At 49.7% G+C, this 22,046-nt stretch overlaps 1 protein-coding gene across 4 annotated transcripts in view; it reads left to right on the top strand.

Annotated features, from left to right (window-relative positions):
- Positions 1-22,046, top strand: part of LGR6 (leucine rich repeat containing G protein-coupled receptor 6) — a 148,578-nt gene that overhangs the window by 101,969 nt on the left and 24,563 nt on the right. For all 4 annotated transcript variants that reach the window (XM_076357800.1, XM_076357803.1, XM_076357802.1 and 1 more), the window contains 2 exons: positions 7,572-7,643; positions 21,949-22,017. In XM_076357800.1, the coding sequence (XP_076213915.1) occupies positions 7,572-7,643; positions 21,949-22,017 (141 nt within the window). The remainder of the gene's footprint in view (positions 1-7,571; positions 7,644-21,948; positions 22,018-22,046) is intronic.

Raw genomic sequence — 22,046 nt, 5'->3', positions numbered from 1 at the left:
CTACCATAAACATCGGGAAAATTCTAGCCTGAGAGGTATTAAAATGAGCACCTGGGGGAGGAAAGCCAAGGGCAGATGTGGAGGAGCAGAGGGGAATCTCTCATATACAGCCTGATTAATACTCATGGACACGGCTGACCACGGCTGAGGGCATGACCTTCCCAGGTGCAGAGAAGTGCTTTTCCTCCTCCACACACCTTGGGCCTTTGGGAGAGATGTGGGTGATCATCCAGCACTGACACAAAGCACCAACATCAGAATACACAAGCCTCAATCTGGAACAAGTTAAGGGGTTCAGCCTCTGCTAATAAATTACACCTCTGTTGAGGAATTCCCTGATCTTATTCCCATCTATTGCTGCTACAGGCTTCTAACTAGGGCTGCAGGGTGTTCAGTAAGCAGAGCCTCATGTAAATCACTCATCATGAAATCTATGAGTCTCGGTAACTGGCACTATCCTTTAGCAGCTTTGATAACAAGGGCTTCATGTGCTGTGATATTGGCACTGTGCTGCTGATGGCAGAAGGGAGATGGCTTGTTTGATCAGGGTGGCTCATGGGAATAGGATACTGAAGATCTTACCTCCAAGTCTGATCTATTCAGGACAGAATGTGTCTTAGCATCTACAAGCAGAAATAGTCCTGACTATTTTTCAGCTAATGATTTGTTTGAAGCAAAGGGTTTTTTACAAAAAGCATCTTCTTTCTTGGGCATAAAAGATTTTTCATTTAGAAGCGAGCATCTGAAACCCCCATGCTGCTGTGCTGACAGGCTGATAAAGTGCATGACAGCAGTTCTCGTTAGTGTCCCTCATCTCCTCTGTCAGCTGAATTCAGCAGAAAGTCAACTCCCAAACCAGGAATCACAGCACCTTGTTCAGTCTCAGTCCCCAGAGGGGTCTGCTAGCCCTGCAGTAAAATCTTACATAGACAAATTTGGGAACTGTAGCCAAGAATTCCCCCAATGCCGCAGACATGTCCTTGCTGCCACATCTCTGAAATGGGTTGCAGTTCCCTTCTTTTCCGGTGTCACCAAAGGAGCTGTGAGCGCTGTCAGCAGACATGCTAGGATGTGGATGGGACAAGGAGTCACGGTGCCCTCTCCCACACAGGCCAGGCAGCGTAGGAGAGGTTTTCTCTGCAGCCCTGTAATGATGGACCCAGCTAGAGAAAGTCTTTGGGTAGTTTTACTTTCATCACATGGCAGGGAATCCCTTAAGTTAGAATAAACAAGGTCAAAACCTGGATCCTTCTCTGTTTGGGTCCACAGGGAGCCTCAGCTCCTGGAAACCCCTCTGACTCAAACATTCCTGCGATGCTGAACATCCCGCTGCCAAAAGGACCCAGCGTTTGCTGCTTCACATGGAGTGAGCTTGGAGCCAGTGAGTTAACTTGGCCCCATATGCAAAAAATATGCTCCACTCCTCTTATCTGGCCCTGACCATTGTCTGCCTGCACACAAGTCTTTCGAAAACAAGGACTCTGGGAAAGTTGTTTTCATGCCACTACCAGTTAGTTTTGCTAACGCCCCCTAATTCTTGCACTCTGTCTCTACCTCCTCTGTGCCATCTCTGTATTTGTTAGTCTGTCATACCCTTCCCTCATCGTTGCTTTTCCAGTCCCCATTCAGTTAGCTGTTTTGCAGTCAGAAGTCAGTGTACATATCACACCTGTCTGTTCCTCTGCACCTTTGAGATGGAGAGGCCAGAACCGCACACTGTAGCAAAGATGAAAATGAACAATGAGTTTATACAATGGCATAATGCTGTTCTGTAGCCCATTTTCTCTTTTCTAGTAATTCCTATTTGCTTTTTTGACAGCTACTACCAAACTCTTGGTGTTACCAAGAGCTCCTTCCTGTAGATATTTAAGAGCCTGTTACTGTATGTGCTCATATAAGATTGGTTTTCCCCCCTTTACATCACTTTACATTCATGCAACCTGAATTTCAGCTGATGTTTTATTGTTGAGGACAAGCCACTCACCTGCAAGTGCTTCCCTCCTAGGTGACCCAGGAAGACCTTCCAACTGAACGTGTTGAGATCTGAAGACAGTAAATGAAGGATATTTAGTAGAATTTCTCTTTCTTACAGTTTTTATCATGTAAGGACATGATGCAGCTCTCTCTCTAACAGCATGGTTTAGTGACTAGAGGAGAAAACTAGTTTCCAAGACTCCTGGGTTCCCATTCCCTTTTTGGTCCTTGTTCTGGTTTTACTCTAGCCAAAAAAAGGGACCACTGATTTTCAGTTTCCTCCCTGCCTGGGAGCAAACATCAAAGAACTTTCCAGGGGAGCTGATTGCCAGTAGTTTCAGCTGACATCTGTGGGACTCGGAGCTCCCCAGCATGACAAACCCCAGTCTGTTAGATCAGTGTCAGGATGAACCTGTGCATCTCTACCTTCACCTGTACAAGGGAGTTAAGAAGTCCCTCTCTGAGAAGTTCTTGGGAACCTCGGTGTTAGCAGGGAGTGCCAGGCATGTGCAATTCGTTATTGCTAAGAACAATATTGCCTGGAACATCTGGGTCCCATTCATGGGCCTTTTAATTTGCAAAAGTGCATTTTCTCTCTGAGGACCAAGAATGCTGCCTTGGCAAAAGTAAGTTTCCCTCTCCAGCACTTGAGGAAGAAGCGAATGGCACTCCAATGCACTCCTGACAATGTGACTTCTGATCGAGCTTTATTCTTCACCAGACAAGTTTCATGCTGGTCCTTCGCTGCCGGAAATAATCCATGGGAATTTGCACCATTTATGATTTAGGTTTCTCTACTTATCCATGGCCAAATTGAGGAAAAGGACAATTTTGCCACAATAGAGCTGGAAATTCATCATGGCAATGGCTGGTCCAGTGGGAGAATTCACATCATGTCAATTTTGAACTTGGTTCAAATCATCTAATGCAAATAACTGATGGAAAATGTTTGCATTTGTCCTTTTTGAGAAGAAAAATGAAGTCATTAGAAATGAAAGCAATGGAGAATCCACCACTTCTCTTTGTAGTTTGTTCCAGTGGTTAATCATCCTTAGTGTTAACAAAAAAAAAAAAGCTCATATTTCCCATTTGAATTTTCTTTGGCTTTGACTTCAGACATTTTTTCTATTATTCTTTTCTCCACTAAATCACAGAACCATTTTAGTACCCATTTTCTAACCAGGAAGAATCCTATATGTTACGCTGCACTCATCCCCTTGATCTTTTTTTAATAAGCTAAACAGATTGAGTTCTCTAAGTCTCTATCCTAGTTTTTTCCAGCCCTTGGATCATTTTTATTGCTCTTCTTTGCACCCATTCCAAATTATCAACATCCAGTTAACAATGTGGGTACCAGAAATACATTAAGCCTTCCAGAGCCATTTTCACAAGTGCACGATGCAGATGTAACATAATTTCCCTTTCCTTATAGTCTACTCTCTTGTTCATGCAGACAAGGACTTTTATTGAACCAGTATTTCTCAATTAGCTCAACCTGCTTTCCCTTACGTGTAAGACAAATTGACAGAGGTGCCCTGTCCCATCAGAGGTGGCATTTCCAGAGTTGGAGCTCGCTGTTCTGGTTTCAGCTGGGACCGAGTTAATTTTTGTCCTAGTAGCTGGTACAGTGCTGTGTTTCGGATTTAGGATGAGAACAATGTTGATAACACACCGATGTTTCAGTTGTTGCTGAGCAGTGCTTACACTAGTCAAGGACTTTTCAGCTTCCCATGCTCTGCCAGCGAGAAGCTGGGAGGGGGCACAGCCAGGACAGCTGACCCAAACTGGCCACAGGGATATTCCATACCATATGACGTCATGCTCAGTACATAAACTGGGGGGAGTTGGCCGGGGGGTGGGGACCGCTGCTCGGGAGCTGGCTGGGCATCGGTCAGCGGGTGGTGAGCAACTGCACTGTGCATCACTTATTTTGTATATTCTTTTATCATTATTATTATTATTATTGTCCCTTCCTTTTCTGTCCTATTAAACCGTCTTTATCTCAACCCACAAATTTTACTTCTTTTTTCCCGATTCTCTCCCCCATCCCACTGGGGGGGGCGGGGAGCGAGCAAACAGCTGCGTGGTGTTCAGCTGCCTGCCGGGTTAAACCACAACGCTCGCAGTGCTAATGCCTGTGTTGGACTGTCTCTCACTTCAATACAAGACTGTTCTCCAGGATCTTTTAATCCACTGGAAAAATATATGGAAAAGGGAGTGAAATGAAAATGAAACAAATTCTACTAGGAGTGCTGCAGGGATGATTTGGAAAAAATCTCATTTATGCCCAATTTGTGATAAGAAATTGTTGGCAAGGACAGAAAATCTTCCTTCTAGAAACTGCTGTGCACTTTTTTTGTGGGGCAGAAATGAATCTTGTAGGGTTGGTTTTTTTCTGGTGTGCTTCTAAAGAGACACCAACCAAGATGGAGCATCTCTCCCAAGCCTGTCTGGGAGATTGTGGCCATTTGGTATTCTGCAGCCACTGTAATTTTTGCTGCCTTTCAGCAAGGCACGGCGTGGGTTCACCTGACACAGCCCAGGAGCTAGCCTGTCTCGTGACATGTGGCAGCACTCCTGCTGCTGCAGGAGCACGTGGGGCAAATTGTCTGCCATCCTGCCAGAGGTCAGTCATGACAACCGCTTTTGCAAAGAGGCCACTGTTTTCTAGTGGAGGTGCATAACTGAATAACAGTCTACATGCCAGCCCACAAAAAAGCAATGACTGTTCTGCTCCTTCCTGGGCAAAGCTGCTCTCATGGATGATTGCCCAAAACCAGCCCCACTCCATGGTACTGACCTGCAAAGGCAGATACACAGATCTCAAAGCTCGTTGATCTTACTGAGGACAGTGGTGGATACTAGCTCAAATAGGAATAGCAAGGACTTAAAGAGTTGTCATGTTTTTGCATCACAAGAGGGTTGTTTGTAGCCCAGAACCAAGTATCTCAAGCTGCTATCAAACCAGCTGTAATTTACAGGGCAGAATATAACGTCATGTGGGCTGAGCTCAAATTGACAAACACAGGAGATGTTGCAATTCCACTTGTTAAAATTTGTTTACCAGGGGAGAAAAAAAGGCAGGATGGAAGAAAGGAATGTCTTTTCAAGTGTTTACCTTTCCAGCTCTCTTGTTTCTATTATTGCCATGTGGTTGGGTAACAACTCTAGAGTTCAGCTTGGACAGCAAATTTTTTTATAACTCTCTTTTTCGGTTGCTCATAATGTTCTCACCAATAAAGAACTTCCTTCTGATGATTTTCATTACTCTGCCTCCAAACAAAGCACTTTAGAGCCAAGTATAAACACAGCAGGTGATTGCTTTTCTATTCTGTCTCCTTGCCTGACATGAGCGATAGTAGTCAGCTGCTCAGCATGTCAAGCTTAGACAAGGTGTCCTGTTGTACCACCCCGACAAAGCTCCAAGGAGCTCACATCTTCCCCAGCATTCAGCATTTCCTTTCTCCCCACGCTGTCCCCTCGTAGCAGACAGAGGTATGGGGCAAGGGGTTCCTGCGGTACCTCTTGCTGCAGTTACAGAGCGACTCCAGATCCAAACCCTTGATTTGCCAAAGGCAGTATCCAGTGCTCAAAGGGACCCAAAATTGTTGGCACCATCTTGCACTGGAAGTGCCAAGTGGAGTAGGGGCAACATGATCTGAAGCTATCCCATAACATTTGATAAACTGTCTGGACTTGAACTTCTTTTCTTGTGATGAAGAGAAATTTCTCCTGTGAAATTCTGATTTTGTTCTCAGCTTCTTTTCTCCTCTAAAAGTCACAATCAAACCAAGTTTTCTTGCAGGCAACTTCCTTTTCTTTTTTCCCGTTTGCTCAAAGGAGCAAACATATTTTATCACACATCTTTCCCCTCCCCTCCCCTCCCCTTCCTCTGAAATGTTTGTATGTTCTCATCCCAACGACAAACATCCGTCTTGGGCTGGTTTCTGTTTTGCAAGCCCCTACCAAACTGCCCTAGAGCCTGGCTGTTCCTCCACTCCCAGCTCCCTCCTGATTTACCCTAGAATATTTGGCAGTGGGAGCTGCCTGTGCTCAGCCAAACAGCTCACACTTGAATCCAGGTGGAGTGAGAGATTTTTCAAGCCAAGACAGATTTAGATCAAGCAGCAAATAACGAAAAAGTCATTGATCCACCTGCCAGTGTGGAGTCTCCCCCAGGCTCTTGGAAGGAGGCAGCAGTGTTGGACAAAGGCTGGTGCATCCCTTAACATGGGCAAGGGAGAAAAGGACCCCAAAGGCAAGTGGTGTGGCAGCAGATTAACTATGTGGCACTCTGTGTTAAAGGAGAACCTGAACTGTAAAATGAACTGGTGGGGAAACCTACCCTGACAGAGAGCAGAGGGTATCCTGCCCCAGAGGACATTACCCCCTCAGGGGGCATTTCTCTGCACAGTCCATCCCCGTGCAAGCATGGACATCCCTAATGTGCTTAAGCGCAGGCTGGTAGAAGGGCAGGCTGGGCAGCAGTGGGTTGTCTTCTCCTGTTTTTCAGCAGACTTTCCTCAGGCTGCTCCAAGGTCTCTCTATATGGAGTTCAAGGTGCCCTTGAGTGGGATTTCAGAGGGAGATGCACAATGAGCCATGTGGCTCCGACCAGCTGTAAAGGAATCCCAGTGGCTAAAACACTCAGATGTGCACACACACACAGAGTCTCTGACGATCAGAGAGGAGGAATCCAGGAATGAAGGTCTTGGGTTTGCCAAAAAACTGAGACATGGGAGTAAGAGGTCCATGGAAACAGAACCCAGCAGATGGGACTCCAGGGAAAGTAATCTCCTATGGAGCTTCCAAGGCAAAAATACCCCAGGTGGCTTTGCAAGCCAGGGGGGCCCCAACACACGGCTCTCCAGCACCAGCATTAAGGCTGGGAGGTCCAGAGCCCTTAAGCACTAGATGTTCGTGGCATGTAGCACCAGGATGAAAGGGCACAGGGAAAAAATTGCTGCCTTAATGTAGAGAATGTGTATCAGCCTGTCGCATGGCCCCTGCACTTCAGCCAGACACTCTGAAGCATTAAACTGAAGACAACTTTCATTGCAATCAAACTGGAGCTAATCCAGGAACTGCCAGCATTTTCATTTTTTTGCAAGTAAAGATAATAAACTGTGACTAACAGGATGATTTTCAACTCAAAGCTTTCTTACTGCTACTAAGGCTCTGAGGAGTCCAAATATGACTGTGTCCTTAGATAGCACCCAGTGCCATGAACAACTGCTGAAGCCACACCACACTTAGTAGGGTTGGGCCCAATGTGAGGTGAGATCTAGAGTGTTTCTTGAAGCTTCTTTCTTAAGCATATTCGTCCAAAGTCACCCACCAGCTGTGAAAGTGGAGGTCTCAGGGAAACTCCTACATCAGCCTGGATTTCCTGGGAGAAATGGGAGCTCTGTAAGCTGCTCTGCAAGCACTATTGCACCTAGCATGTGTCTCATGGGGCAGAAGAGGGGACCTTATAACACCCTTTGTCATCCCAGCCCAGGCTGTGCTCAGCTTGCAGGATGTCCCTGGGCCATGGCTCAGACTGGCAGGAAAAGGTCAGTTTGCATCTCCACTGAACATCTCTGTTTTGTCCACAGGCACCTGCACAATAACCGGATCCAAAGCCTGGGAGCCAACGGCTTTGATGGGCTGCACAGCTTGGAAACTCTGTGAGTCACCTGTTTTCTTCTCTGTGTGTGTTCATCCCCTCCAGCACAGCCCACGGGAAAGGGCTGGTGTCTCTGTGTCAGCCCCACTGCCAGTTCACTCGTCACCACGCTCTGAGGGCAGCAGCAGGGCTGGCTCCAGGCACCAGCCCAGCAAGTAGATGCCCAGGGCGTGATGCTTCCTGGGGTGGTGGCAGGCTGGACTTTCTCCCTGCATCTGTGTGAGCTGGTCTGGTGTGCTGCTGCTGCAGAGGTGTCTGCGCATGTGGGCAGAGTGGCTGGGAAGGGGCTCTGATGCCCTGGACACAAGTCTAGTCCTGGTGCAATCCAGAGAGCTTGCATGCATGCCCTGCTCAGGGAGTGTGCCCACCTCCTCACCACATGCACATGGTCCCAAAGCCTCCTAAACACCAGACTCCACCAAAATGAGGGGCTGGCTTGAGTTCAAGGCTGGTAAAATCCTCAGGCATCTGTGGAATATCTGTCTTTGAGATGGCCTCATGTCACCTGGCCTCACCCATAGCCAGTTGACTTCATCTTGCACCATATTCTTGGCATGGCTGCATAGGCAATCTGTCAGGAGACCTTGGGGGAAGATGGGAAGCAGGAATGAACTCTTCTCCAGGACACATTTTCATTAGCAGCAGATGGGTCACCCTGAACTCAGAGAGACTTAACTCTGATGGCCTTGCCTTGCACACACCGTGCCTTTGACGGCACTATGAATTGCTTGGATCTCATGTGCCGTGCGTTGGCCTATAGGAGGAAACGTAAATAAGCAAGCAAATAAATCAAGGCTCTGAAAGACTGGAATAGGTGCCTGTTGCCTTCAATTGTGCAGAAACATGTCCCTCCATGCAGGCCTTGGGATCTGAGTCAGGCCCTCACTCCTTGCCAGGAAGAACTAGGGGGTCTGGGTCATGGCAAAAAGAGGTGACGCTTCCCAGCATTCAAGTGCCACTCAAGGAGGCAGGACCCCTCTGTGCCCAGCACGGTGCCAGCAGCAGCGATCGGCTAAGAGTGGAAGTAGCAGGCAAGCCCTTGGTCCCTAGACATACTCCTCAGTGGCAGGACCGTGACACGCATTGTCTCTTACTTTCAGACTGGCACATCCTGGGGCCACCCAGAAGGGCTCGGCTGGGGACAGGTTGAACCGTGCCAGGATGGTGTGGGAAGGGAGGCTGCTGGATGGTCTCCCCTCCCTGACGGATCTCCTCCGTCACTGTGCCAGTTTGGCTTGCTCCACAGTCATTTCTGGTGGGCGCAGGCAAATACGTGAGGACAGAGTCGTGGCATCTGGGCAGCACAAAGGCAGGCAGGTTGCAGGAGGGAGTGGAGGACTTGCTGATGGAAGAAAACCCTGTTTGGGCTATAACCCAGGCAAACTATGCAGCAACATCACAGCCTACATCAGGGCAACCTTATTCTGCAGCCAAGGTGGTTAAAGCCACCCTGCTGCCCATCCCAAGCAGGATGGAGCTGCAGAGAAGAAGCTGGCCCCTTATTTACTGTGGGAAAAACTGAAGGGCTTCCATTGCCCCTGGGAGATAATTCCATTTCCACAGACACTTGTGCTGAAAACTCTTTTTCCCTCTCTTCCCCTCTGCTCCTGCTCTAGCACTTTCTCTGTCTTTTGTTGCCCATCTGAGATGCCCCCCTGCATTCAGGGGAGCTCAGTGTCTCCCTCTCTTGCTCTCAGTCTCTGCAGGGACAGGACTGCATAGCACTGCGGGGACGTGGCTCCCTGCAGGGCTGCAGCAGTGGAAGTCCTGTCCCTGCTGACCAGGCAGCCCTGGGAGTATTCGACCTCCAGGGGTTGTCCCCGGGGAGTGGGGCTCTGCCTGGCTAATGCCTGTGTCCAGGCGCTGATGGCCCAGACTTGTGCGTGTGAGTATCCCACAGCCCCCACGCTCCACCAGCTGCCTGCAGCTGCAAGGACAGTGCTGTGGGCGAGATCTCCAGACTCTTCTCCACATCTGATCACACTGAAGGAGTGTCCTCAAGAGAGAGTGAGCTGGCTTTTGCTCTTCTTGGCCTGAGCACCTAATTGTCACCTCCAGGCCAGCAAGTATTTCAAGTCACTGATCTCTGAGGAACGCGTTGTTCCTCAAATGGAGCCATCCCCCTCGTGTTAATCTCCAGCACTCATCTGCCCTGCTGACCAAAGCCGGCCAAGCTTAGTGGCAAAAAACAGCCGAGCATTTGGCTGCAACAGCCCAGCCAAGCTGCTAGACCTGCATCTACCTACCACCTCTCAGCTCCTGTGCATGTGGAGACTGTTACAGTCTCCGCACATACCCTTTAACTCAAATTATGATTACATTCTGTTGACAGCACTTAGCACATTTTCTTGGCTTGTGGAGGCCAAACTGTGCTCTCAGTTACCCTGTGGGCGTTACCTCCTGGAAGGCAGCAGGATGGTAAGAGTTGGTGAAGACAGAAACTTCTCCAGGGTTCCTAAAATGAGTATTTGTGGCCAGATGCTGATTATAAGCCAGGCACAATAGTTGAAGAACTGTAGAAGTTGAGAGGAAAAAAATTGTTTTGGGCTTTTCAGAAAAGCCTAGGAAGTTTTAGGTGCAGAAACCTCTGTTCCCCTAAGGGAAATGTTTCTTCTCATATTCAGCTAGACAGGGAAACTTCTATTTTTATCAAATACAGCCAAAACTTTAAGAGAAACAGCACCTACTGCTCCATGCAGGTTTCAGCATTGCGCAAGCTGCCTATGCACAACCACACCGGATGCCTAACCCAGGTCCTATCATTTCTGCAAAAACAGATCCCAGTGGAGCGTCTCTGTTCTTGGGAGGGCTTGGCCCTGATATTTTAGGAGGGCAGCAAATCTAGAAAGATGTAAAGTGAAGCCAGATGAATGACTTCATGTTTCCCCTGCATTGACCTGCAGCTACTGTGCACAAGTAAGCTCTGCCAGGTACAGAGCAAGAGCAGCTCTGTGTTTTCCATGCTGATCAGGGGGCAGGTAGATGTGCAATACCCGCCAGGTCTCAACCGGTCAAACACCAGCATGTAGCTGGAGAAAGCAGCTCCAAGAAAATTTTCTCTGTCAGGGCAAGATCTGGCTATTCACCAGCCCCCCAGCCTCCTCTTCCTGGGAAGGAAACCTGGGCAGGCTGGCTGGAAGCAAGTCAGAGCTACTCTGGCCAGATTCCCAATAGGGTTTCGAAATAGCCTTGAAACCTAGTGAGATTCCCTCACCAGTTCCCATAAGCCTGAGAGATTACACAGAGCAATGCTGCAGGGCTGTGGGAAGAAACCCCAAGTGTGGCTGAGCCATGAAACCAGGTATTAGATGGTCGAAGTGGGTGATACTTGGCATTTTTTAGCCCTCTCCCAAAGACACAGAGTAAATAAGAGTGTAAATGTCCTTAAGTGACACATTCTTCCTGTAGCCCCTTTGGGTAATGGACTAGATCCTTTAAATAAGGTGCAAGCTCAGAGGGTGCCCACAGGTGATGCAGAGCAGAGCCAGCACTGCCCGATGAGCAGAGCAGGGCCAGCTGGGCACGGAGACTTTAAATACCAAGAAAAGGACAACCATAACCCATAGCCATGCCCAGAGGGGAAGATCTGTGGCCAAGGGGAGCATTTGGCCCACAGCAAATCATCTGGTCCAGTGGGGTGGGGGAATCCCGAGAGGGCTTTGGGTGAGGAGTGGGGCGGTGAAACAAAAGAGAAAAGAAAAGTCGAGGGGAAGCACCATCTTTTGCAAGAACTAGGAGCAAGGCATGCCAAAAGCTGAGGCTCCAGTCGCACTGCCCTTCACGTCGCTTCGCTGCTCCTGCTTTGCCTTGTAAAACCTGCCCCGTAGTGTATTGCTCTTTAGGCAGTTTAATGTGTGCTGTAAAACATCGGGCAGCATAACCGCCTTCCTGCTATTTGGATGGAAGGATCTTAACTTTTACATGTCCTGATTATGTTGGACTTAATTTCTCAATCTTTAACAATGCAGGGAGAAGGAGAGGGGGATTAGATTATACCTGTGCTGTAGCGTAAGCCTGGTAAGTAGGGATGTTTATGGAAAAGTTGATGTAAAGAGAAGTCAACTGCAGCCAGGAGCATCAGTGCAATGACAGAGGTTGATTCTTGGAAACATTCAGACCTTGTACTCAGGGCTGAGGGCACGGTGCTAGGGGAGACAGGGCTGTGTTTTCAGAGGAGCAGCAAGGAAAAAATGCCATCTAAAGACTTGCATGGTGCTAATACAGGAGCCAAGTTCCCTGCTGCTGTATGAGGACAGTATTTCTCATGGGGGGATCCCTGTGACATGAATTTCCACAGTGACACTGGTCTTGTGCCCAGGTTTCCTCCTTACCACCTTCGCCTGGAAAGCTGACCGGTGTCCTAAGGTCCTTGAGCTTTGCAGCCAGTCTGAATGCAACCTAAAGGCTGATGAATAATTACCACATGCCTTGTAGTGCTTGACTTTGACCTCATTAGATAGCTTGTGATAACGCTGAACTTAGCCCTCTGCTTCCCTGGAATATAAATGTTTCATGGATCAGACCTGGAGGGGAAGGTGAATGCATGAAGACCCTCCAGATGGCCAAGCCCCAAGTCACTGCTCTCTGCAGGGTGAAGGGATGGAAGGGGTAGGTGACCTGAAATTATGCAGCCAAATATATATATATATATGTGTGTGTGTGTGTGTGTGTGTGTGTAGTGCTTCACAGATAGCCATGGGGAGGGCATCTAATCATGGAAGCTGAATTTCAGAGCAGGCCCCCAAGTTCTAGCTCCAAACACCAGCACACATAAACCATCATTTAGCATTTCCCAGCTTGACTGCTGCTAGGGAGACCTCAGCCTTGCCAGTGTCCCCATGGAAAAGCAGGGTAGACCCCAGACAGCAAGCGGAGAGTGCAGCTGAAGGGGTGGAGATGTTCCTGCATGGGTCTTCCCATGTCTTTCACTGAAACAGTAGTACTTCACTGACAATGCCCCTGGGCTGGGAGCTCCACTTTGAGGAAAAGGAGAAAGTGTTTTTTCTCCCATCAGGACTGTTTTGCCCAAGCGGGGAGAGGAGGTGGTGTGGCCCTGAGCACCAGCTGCCACACACACATGGCGAGGTAACCCATCGAGGCAAGTCCTTGGGGCCTCTGATACGGGGTAGGCAGGCAACAGCAGCAGCTCTGGCAGGTCTACACTCTCGTGAGGCTCTCAGGTGCGGATGGGCTGGCAGTGCCGAGCAGCATCCTGGCATGGGTATGTGCAGGGTCCCCCATCACAAAAGCCACCATGTATCCCCCAACACCTGCTCAGGGCTCAATTTTGAGCTGCTGAGGCAAAGGGAGAAATGCAAAAGTAAGAGCTACGGCCCTCCCAGTGGTCCTGTCCATGGACATGGCCGAGTCCCCTACATACATGGAGCATGGGCTAAACCGAAAACAGGGGCCAGGGCTCCTCCCTGCCCTGGCACATGCAACCAGACAAGACCCTGACGTTGGCAGAGAGTGGAAATGTGTCTCAGCAGCACCCTGTCTCCCCACTCCGCAGCCACCAGGGCTAAGGTGGCTCTCAGGGCAGAGGCAGGGATGGGAAACAAATGGCTGCTCCCCAGGACCAGCCCAAAATGCTGAAGGCCTCCGGGCTACAGCCAAAATAGCAATGATCTGCCCCAAAAGTGCTGCTCCTCTGCTTGTTTGGGCATCTCCAGCCCATCTCTGACATGGACGTGATGGGGAAGCGGTTCAGAGAGGCCCCGCAGCCCTCGCCCATCCCCTCCGCCTGAGATGACCCCGCTGCTTCCTATCTTTCTGACTTCTCCCTCCCCATTCACATCCCTGCCAGCTCCTGTGCTCGTCAGACAAAGGAGATAAATCACTTGGAAAGAGCAAATCTCCATTCATTTAAAAACCTTTTAATTTATTTTTAAAAAATAGCGCTAATAAATTAAAAACGTCTCCCAGAAGGGCTGAATCCAAAATCCTCTGGCTCCAGGCGTTTTATCTGCCTAACCTTGCCTCACAGGAAATGCCCTTACCACAGGCTTTCGCAGCGCGCTGCCCTATTATCCGGGTAATTAGTCGAGTCTGTAAATGCAGAGCAGAGCTGGAACCTACCGACTCCTCCAGAGACTTGGATTTTCTATGGGAGAAAAAAAAAAGAAAATTAATATAAAGTGCACCTCGGGCGATGAAGGCAGGAAGAAGGAAATGGGAAATATCTCCACCACAGCTCATAGAAGGGTTGTTTAACCCTTTTAGGGCCAGGCAGGCTTTGCTGTTCTCCTGGAAAATTGTCTGCCAAGTGCTACCTTGCTCCTCAAGTGGCATTTGTCTCCATCAGCATGTTTAATTTGAAATCTTTTATGCAGTCTCTTGATGCTAATCCCAGTCTGTGCTATTCCCAAAGTAGCTGATGGCTTTGACTCCTCCAAGGGTGTCCTGTTTGCTGCACTGAGCTGCTCTGTTCCTTCCTCAGCATCCTGATGCTCCAGCCCTGCTGTGTGTCAGCGTGGGTCCCTGGGCAGCTCATCAGAGGCAGCTTGGCTCTGCAGTCCCACCCTGCCCTGCCAGAGGAGGGAGGGGACTTCAGCAGAGGCTTGGGTACCCAGAGTCAGAGGATGGAGAAAGGAACGGGGCAGATGGCTTTTTGGAAAGAGGGACCACAGCTCAGGGCTCTGGTTGCATGGGTCCCTGTGTCTGGTCCAAGAATAGAGCTATAAAATCCATTGCCTGCTCTGATCATCGTGTAAATGGAAGGTGACTTTTCCAAACAGAGAAAGCCACCTGTAAAACTGAATTGGTAAATGCACGAAGCACTGTCTGGGAGCATGGGGACCAGAGACTTCCCTCCTGTGGTCTCCTTGGCCAACTGGTCCCAGTTTGCTGTATCTTCTCTCCCAAAAGCAGAAGCCTGGACTCCGGAAATGTGTCCTCACTGATGCAGCTCAGGCTCTGAACCAGTTGGGTACCTTCCAACCGGGCTCTGAGCTTTGGCTGAACGTGACCCCAAGCAGACATGATATTATGCAAGATTATAAAGAAAAAAGACAGAAAGTGAAGGGAGTTCAGGTGAAAAGGTAGTTCTGGAGCCACTGCATTTTTCCATGGGTTATGGCTGCACTGTAAGGCTCACCTCCTTAGCAGGACTCTGCCTATTCTCCCTTTGCCCACCAAATCCTCACACCACCCCTCTTGTGCCCTGCCAGCTCTCCAGCCTGGCTCTGCACACACACACACACCCCCCCCGGAGCTGCTGATCTTGCAGTGACAGACAGCACTGAGTCTCCCCAAACCTCCAAACCCTGGCTCTCCAGACATGCTTGCTGTGACCTGTTAGGGGTCCCCAACTCCTCTGGCTCCTTGGGCTTCCTTTTGCTCAAAGCCTTCCCCTCAGACACAGACCCTTTCACAGAGCAGCTGAGCGAGAGCAGCTGCCTGTGCTGGAGGAGGGAAACCTCTGCCTCCAGAAAGGTGTGAGAGTGAATTGATTGCCTGTGAAAAGGAGGAACAGACGCTGCAGGCAGCAGACATGGCAGTAGAGGCAAGCTGCAGGCATGTTTTCACCGTGGATGTGCTGATGCACAGAAGCTCTGCCCCTACCCCACGCTCCCTCCTTCCAGCAGCAGCAAGCTGCAGGGGGCCGGGGGGCCGATCACCAGCAACTTATGCACCTTGGGAGGGAGGTAGAGGTCCCCAGCTTCCTTCCCGCAGTTTGGAAACACTCTGCTGTAGACCAGGCTTCCTCGAGCCTGCCTTCTTCCTCTGCCTGGCAAAGTGCAGCAGCCTTCTCCGTGCCTCCCGTGCCTGAGTCATCAGCTTCATGGTTATTGTCTGTGCGTCCCAGCGACCAAGGTCCCCGCTGCTCCGCTTTGCGGTCAGCTCCTTTTGTGTCTTGCAAATGATATGTGCATGGCAGCGCCTGTGCTCCCAGGACCCCCCACGAGATCCCGCTCTCAAAGGCTTATTTCAACCTTGTTAAATAAATCAAACAGAATTGAAAACATATTTAATCCAGTACCTTCGTCAGTTAGAGAACAGACAGAAATACTGGTTGGAACAGACATATTCTGGGCACTGTTGCATGTTTAAATGGAGAACAGAGCTGTGCGAGGAAGGACTGGCAGCTGCAGGCGTACAAGACAGGACCTACAGACAGGTCCCCCCCGCCCCAGCAATAGAGATTTCAGTGCCACATAAACCCTGTAAAATGGTGCAGCACCATGTAAGTGAGAGGCTGGGATGTTTCCAGGCTAGGCTGTCAGAATGAATTCTTGCGCAGAGGTTGCTGCTTGCTCCTGGCAGAAATCAGATATTGTTAGTACCTGACAACCTTCCCACAGTGTGGGGGCCCGTCTCTGCTCCTTTGGGACACCCATAAACTCTGCCGCACTCCATCACAGCCTGGCTTCTCCTTATAATTTGCTAAAAATGGGCCTTTCTAGGACATGATTGGTTTCCCAAATTAAAACACTGACTCTAGCAGATGAATCCCATGATAGGTCATTTCCCTCTCCTGCGCATGCTTGAGCATCCCCATCTTGCACATCTCCGTTTAGGGGATGGGAGCACGGCTCCAGGCTGGCTGGAGTCAGACATCTGCTCCAAGTCCTTTCACGTCCCCCTCCCCTCCTTTCACTAATTACAGGCACTTGCTGCACCTCATCATCCAGACCATGCTGGGGAAGGGCACACACTCACCGCACGTGTTAGTCGCTACCAGGAGAGCAGGGTTTATGCTGATGCTACACAACAGAAACATGGCACCTCATGGTGCAGTTACTTTCATACTCCAGACTAATCAGGCAGCTCTCCCCAGCTCAAGCTCAACCCCAAGCCACGACCTTGATACAAGGCATCTGGGTAAAGCATTCCGGCCGGTGCCAGGCAAGAGGTCAAACTAAATGGTCACAACGGCCCTCTTGGGCTCTCAGACTACCAATTAAATCATTTCCAGTGCTTGACTTGGCCACAGTAACCAGCTCGGCTAGCAGCACCAGTAATTACATTTACTGGCAGCTTGATTAGATGCCAGCACAGGACAGGTGGAAATGCAAGTCCTTATCGGAGGCTGCCCCTCCAGGGCACCACAGCAACATCTCGAACTGCGCTGGGACTGAAATAGTCAGCAAATGTCCCATCTCCAGCTTCTAATCTTGCTGCATCTTCAGGTTTATTAGCTGCAAATTTGTGGTGTTTTGTGGCTTATGGAAGAATTTATAGTACTATATAATTTTTTTTTGGCTTCCTGTGTGGAACCACTAATAGTCCCTAACAGGCAGAAAATTGACCTGAGACTCTTTCCCCTCCTTCTCTCCTTTTGGCCCGATTGAAGATATTAATAGTTCTAGGCTGCATGTTGTCAGCTTCAAATCGCCCTGGCAGTTAAAGCCCAAAATAACTGTGCCTTTGATGTCAATTTACTTTTATTTCTAAATAAACAACAGGGTGGGTTAAGATCTTCCAAATATGAAGCTATAGGCTCACTCTAGAAATAACAACAATGGAAAGCCAGCCAGTTCATTGTGTCTTGGGCAGACCGGGTGACCTTTAAGAGGTTTTCATTTTAACTAGAAGAACAGACAAGGCTCCTTTCGATATCCCACTGTGATGCCTGGAGCTGGTAACTTGGAGCCCAACTAAGGAAAGTGATTTTTTATAGTCATTTCTCTTGTACATAATTTCTGAACCTCTTGGCTGGGTGATTTTGCTTCCAAAAGCCCTTGATAATGGACAAGACTCTCTTCCTTATGTCATGCCCATTCTTTCTTTTTTTGTTATGAGGTTTCCCTATTCTTTTGGCATAGCCATGGCCATGGTGCGTTGGCATCCTTCCACCAGGTAATGGTGGCACACTTTCCCAGGTGTGCCAAAAAGGGCAGCACCCCACAGCCGGGAGACCCCATACGTAGCACGCAAAGCCTTGGGGCAGACCCCAGAGCGGGGGCAACTGAGACACTAGCAGTGCCAGGTCCAGCTCCCTTGGGCCAAGAGGCCTCCCTGGCCAGCCCCACAGCCACCCCAGCCCATGTGCCATAGCAGTGCAGTGGGGATAGTTTCACCTGGCAGCAAGTTTGGCTTTTTGCAGCTTTCCCCACATCATCCCAAAGCTGGAAGCAGTGGAAAAGTGTCAGAGCGTGGAGTTGGGACCAGCAAAGCATTGCCCAAGCAGCTCAGATAAAGCAGGGAGAGAAAGGGGACACTTGGAGGTGTTTTCTATGGCACACCCGTTTTCCATATCCACCCAGCCCCTGGGAAGGGTTTGTAAATGATGTACAGTTCACTGACATGCTCAGTGGAGGAAATTTTGTTCCCCCTGAAGTCAAAACACAAAATCCTCACCAACCCAACTGTCACTGCCTTGACACTTCATGCCGGGGATGAAGCTCTGGAGACCCACCACCGGGGGCACAGGCTGGGCCAAATTCATGACGGGAGAGCAGGCGGAGAGGAGCGATGTCTGGGATGGATGTAGCCCTGCTGGTATCAGACACCTGTGGAAAGACCCAAGGACTGAATTTCACTAAATGAGCAGAAACTTCCCCACTGCCACAAACATCCACAGCCTCCCCCACAGCGAAGGTTGGAGGCTGTTTCTGGGTCATTGCTTGAACCAGAGCCCAACTCAAGTTCTGGGAAGGAAGGAGAACGCAGAGGGAAGCCACCCTTGTGTCCTGGTTTGGGTCTTTGCTTCGGGGAGAGCTGCCCCACTGCAGGGAAGAGATGACACCTGGGGACCATCTCAGGTACCGGCTTCTTCCAGCCTTCTCTAACCAGACGAACCCCCTGAAATCGGCAGGGCTTGGCACAGGGCAGCGCTGGAGGCAAGTTAGGGTGGTGCGAGCGGCACACGGATCAAGAGCAGCCGGCTGCAAGCATCACTCAGGGGAGCTGTTAGCGAGCACAATTGGGTTTGTTTTCCAGGAGGGAGGCTCACCTCACCAAAAACCAGGAAGCACTGGCAGGAGCGAGCACGGACACATTGTCTCTCCTGAACAGACTGGGGTTGCTGGCAGCTGGGCTGGAGCAGCATGACTACACCTGGTTGCACTTCCACTTTCCAACAAGCCCAGTATATGCCAGCATTCAGAGATGGCTTTTTTACCCAGAGGGAGCTGCTGAACACAATGCTCTTTGTATCTGTCAAGTGCAGGGCGGAGGGAGGCACCGAGATGCTGCCAGGGCTGGGAAAGGTGTGTGTTCACTCAGGAAGAACTGGTCCTGTACATACTTGCACACACACGGAGGTACAAACAAAATGTTCATCTGCTGATGAAAGACCAGCCTGCCTGGAAGAGATGCGGGCTGGAAAGGAAATGCTTTTCTAGAGAAGGACAGAAGAAAATATTACAGCATGCTGAATTATTCCTTGTAAATAATATTGGTTACAGATCAAGCTCCCTTTTTCTGTTAGTGAATCAGAGGTGAGCCAAGTCTCCTCTCTGTTGGGCAATATTTTCCGTCTGTTGGCTGCTCACAGACACGTCAGGTATCGCTGGGGAGAAACTCAACCCTGCGCCATCACACAGAGCTTCCCCCAGCATCAGTGACATGACGTCGGTGGGCTGAGTGTCATCTGGGGACGAGGCTCACGGTGCCTCTCCTCCAGGGTCAGTCCCTTGGCATCATGCAGGCTCATCCCAGCCCCTCAGTTTGTGGTACAAGGGAGGGAAGCAGCGCAGGCAGACACCCAGCCTTGAGTGACCTCTGCAGCTTCCTGCGGTGCTGTGAATCCTCGCTGTAACCTTGGAAAGTCACTGCAGGGTAAGACTTTTAAAGGTATTAAGCACCTTACGTGCAGATAGAGATTTGGGACTGTCAGTCAACTTAGGCTGCTAATGCCCTCTGATTTCATTCAGTGCAGTGATCTGAAGGTTAGTGGGATTTGACTGATGCTTTCAAAATGCCCAGCAGTGTCCTGTCTGCACTTCTAATTGCTCATTCATTTTGGAAATCCACTCCTGTGCCTCCCTGAGCTTCGGTGAAGGGATGCGCATTGTAAAAGTCCTGCCCTGTCTTCCCCTGCGTAACAGAGCCTGTATAACGTGAGGCACTCAGCCGTGACAGTGATGGATGCCTGACAGGTACCATCGACAGAAAATGACTAAGAGCATCCAAGCAGCTGATAAGGAGCTACGTGCACCTTGAAAAGAGTGAAGCGTATGAGCAGTCATGTGTTGGGCTATTTATTCTTAAACAGATCATTTTGGGCTCAAGCAGAGAAGACTGGCAAAAATCACTGCTCTGCTTGGACCCAGATGAGAACTGAGTGTGTCAGAGCAAGCCTTTTAGAAGATGCAGAGCTCTCATATCTAATAGATGTGAGCTGGTGTGAAGAGGGGACACATCGCTCCTGTTGCACTCCTGGGCCCTGGGGACACGCACAGCAGCTTCACGTGTGCTGGGACTCTGCCGCTGCATTGCAGGTTAGACACGGCGGGGAGGCAGAGCTTGTAGTCTTGTCACCAGCCCTGTGCTCCTCTCCTGCTGATTGCCAGCACTGGCAATTATTAGACCATGTGAACCCTTTCCAGACCTTGAGAGGTAGGTCCTACAGGAGCAGGATTTGTTTGCTCAAATCCATACACATAGTGCAGGCAGCCAGACTCCCTCTGTAACTGGAGGAGAGAAAATAGCCCTTGGTGTGGGGAGACAAACCCTGCCATAGCAGGACCTACCGCATCCCCTGGGCTGCTAAGGGAATCCAGCAACGAGGTCTGATATGGACCTTGTCAGAGCTGCACAAGACAAAATCCACCCGAGACAGCCTCATTCCATATTTTTCTTCTGGTTTTGTCCCCTATCTTGTAATTCCCTGATAAGTATTCCCTAGGACATAAGTCATATAAGCCTGGAGTCCTGGAATGCGCAAGGGAAGACCAATTTGGAGAGAGTCTGGGTTGACTTAGTGTGTAAATACCTACAGGGCAAAGCCGAGATGGTGCTGTAGAGTAATTCCTCAGCAGGGACACTGGCAAAGGAGAAGACTATGTAAGAGAGAGGGGGGCCAAGAGAGATCATAATGTAATTACCATGCCTGGGCCCAGAGGATGAGAATTACAAGGTAATTGGGCAGCAACTCATTGCTGTGTAAATGCACGGTTATTTCTGTTCCGTAAACCACAATCCAGGTTACATGGTAATTACTTTGAGGTCCATTAAGTGTAATTATACAGTAATCTCCAGGAGCCAGTAATTACCTTCATGTTCCAAAGTATCTACCACTTAAAACTCAGTGAGTTTCATGCAGGTAGGAAGCAGTTGCATGGTTTTCAGACTGCAGTGTCTTGGCCTGTGGGATGGCCAGGATGGGGTCAAATGTTACCATTTTAGCTGGAACTGCCTTTCAAAGGAGAGCGTTGGGCATGCCAGAGGAGGGGTGCTACACATCTAAAGCCCAGTCAGTCTCCATGGGCCCCCTCCAGTCAACAGCAGGATCGGTACCTTCAGAGGGCTGTTCCTCCCATGCTACCTGCAGTGCCCCATAGCTCAAATAAATCCTTTTCTGGAGATGCCAGCCCCTCCATGGAGAACAAATACAGCCCAGAGGTTTCATTCAGGCTCAGATGTCCCTTCTGGTTGCCAAGTTAGGGCAGGTAAACTCTACGCTTGTCATTATGACCAACATATTATATTTTACTTAATTTATTACACTGCAAATTAAGCTTAACACTCAGCAGTGTCAATACCTCTTGCACATCACTTCCACCTTTGGCTCACAGGTTCCAATGTGGGTTTACCCCAACCGTCAGAAGAAGACCTAGGCCTTCCCATAACCCGCTCTTTCCACTGGTCCCAGTCACAGCATGTCCCAGTGGCAGGGAGATCCGGCGTCCCCAGGACAAGCACCAAGGGAATGGTCCCCTGATCCCCTCTGCACCGCAGGGCGAGGGGGCCCAGAGAAGCCCTTTCATGGGGCCCACACAACTGAAGCTGCTCTTGTGTTTCTTGTCCTTCATAAAATCCCATTTTGACCTGGAAAGGCAGGAAAAATGACTCACAGCCAAAGCCTCTGCTGGTGAGTTCCTGGGAGAGGGGGACAGGGCACTCTGGAGACGTGAAGCAGCAGCATGGTCCAGTGCTGGGCATGGAGGAACTTGAGGGGAAGGAGTCCAGATGGCAGCAGCCATGGCTTGGACTGGCTCTCGCCTGCCAGTGCTCCTAGCAGGGAATATTGCTGCTGCAGGAATGCGTGAGGTTTTGTTTCCAGGCAGTGGCTGGACCAGCACTGTAGGAAAAACCTGTCTCCCATGCTTAACAACCAAGTTTCCATGCCTTCAAAGCACAGATACACTCGGTTGAGTTCCTACGGCCATGTTAATGAATGTTTTTTCTCTGTCTTTCAGGGATCTAAACTACAATGAGCTGCTGGAATTCCCTGGGGCTATCAGGACACTGGGCCGACTGCAGGAGCTGTGAGACTTTCTATTTATTCCTTTTCAAA

This window comes from Aptenodytes patagonicus, chromosome 22 (genome assembly GCF_965638725.1).
Source record: "Aptenodytes patagonicus chromosome 22, bAptPat1.pri.cur, whole genome shotgun sequence".
NCBI classification, from domain to species: Eukaryota; Metazoa; Chordata; class Aves; order Sphenisciformes; family Spheniscidae; genus Aptenodytes; species Aptenodytes patagonicus.
Note: the sequence above shows the minus strand (reverse complement) of the source record. Positions and strands in the feature narration are given on the sequence as shown.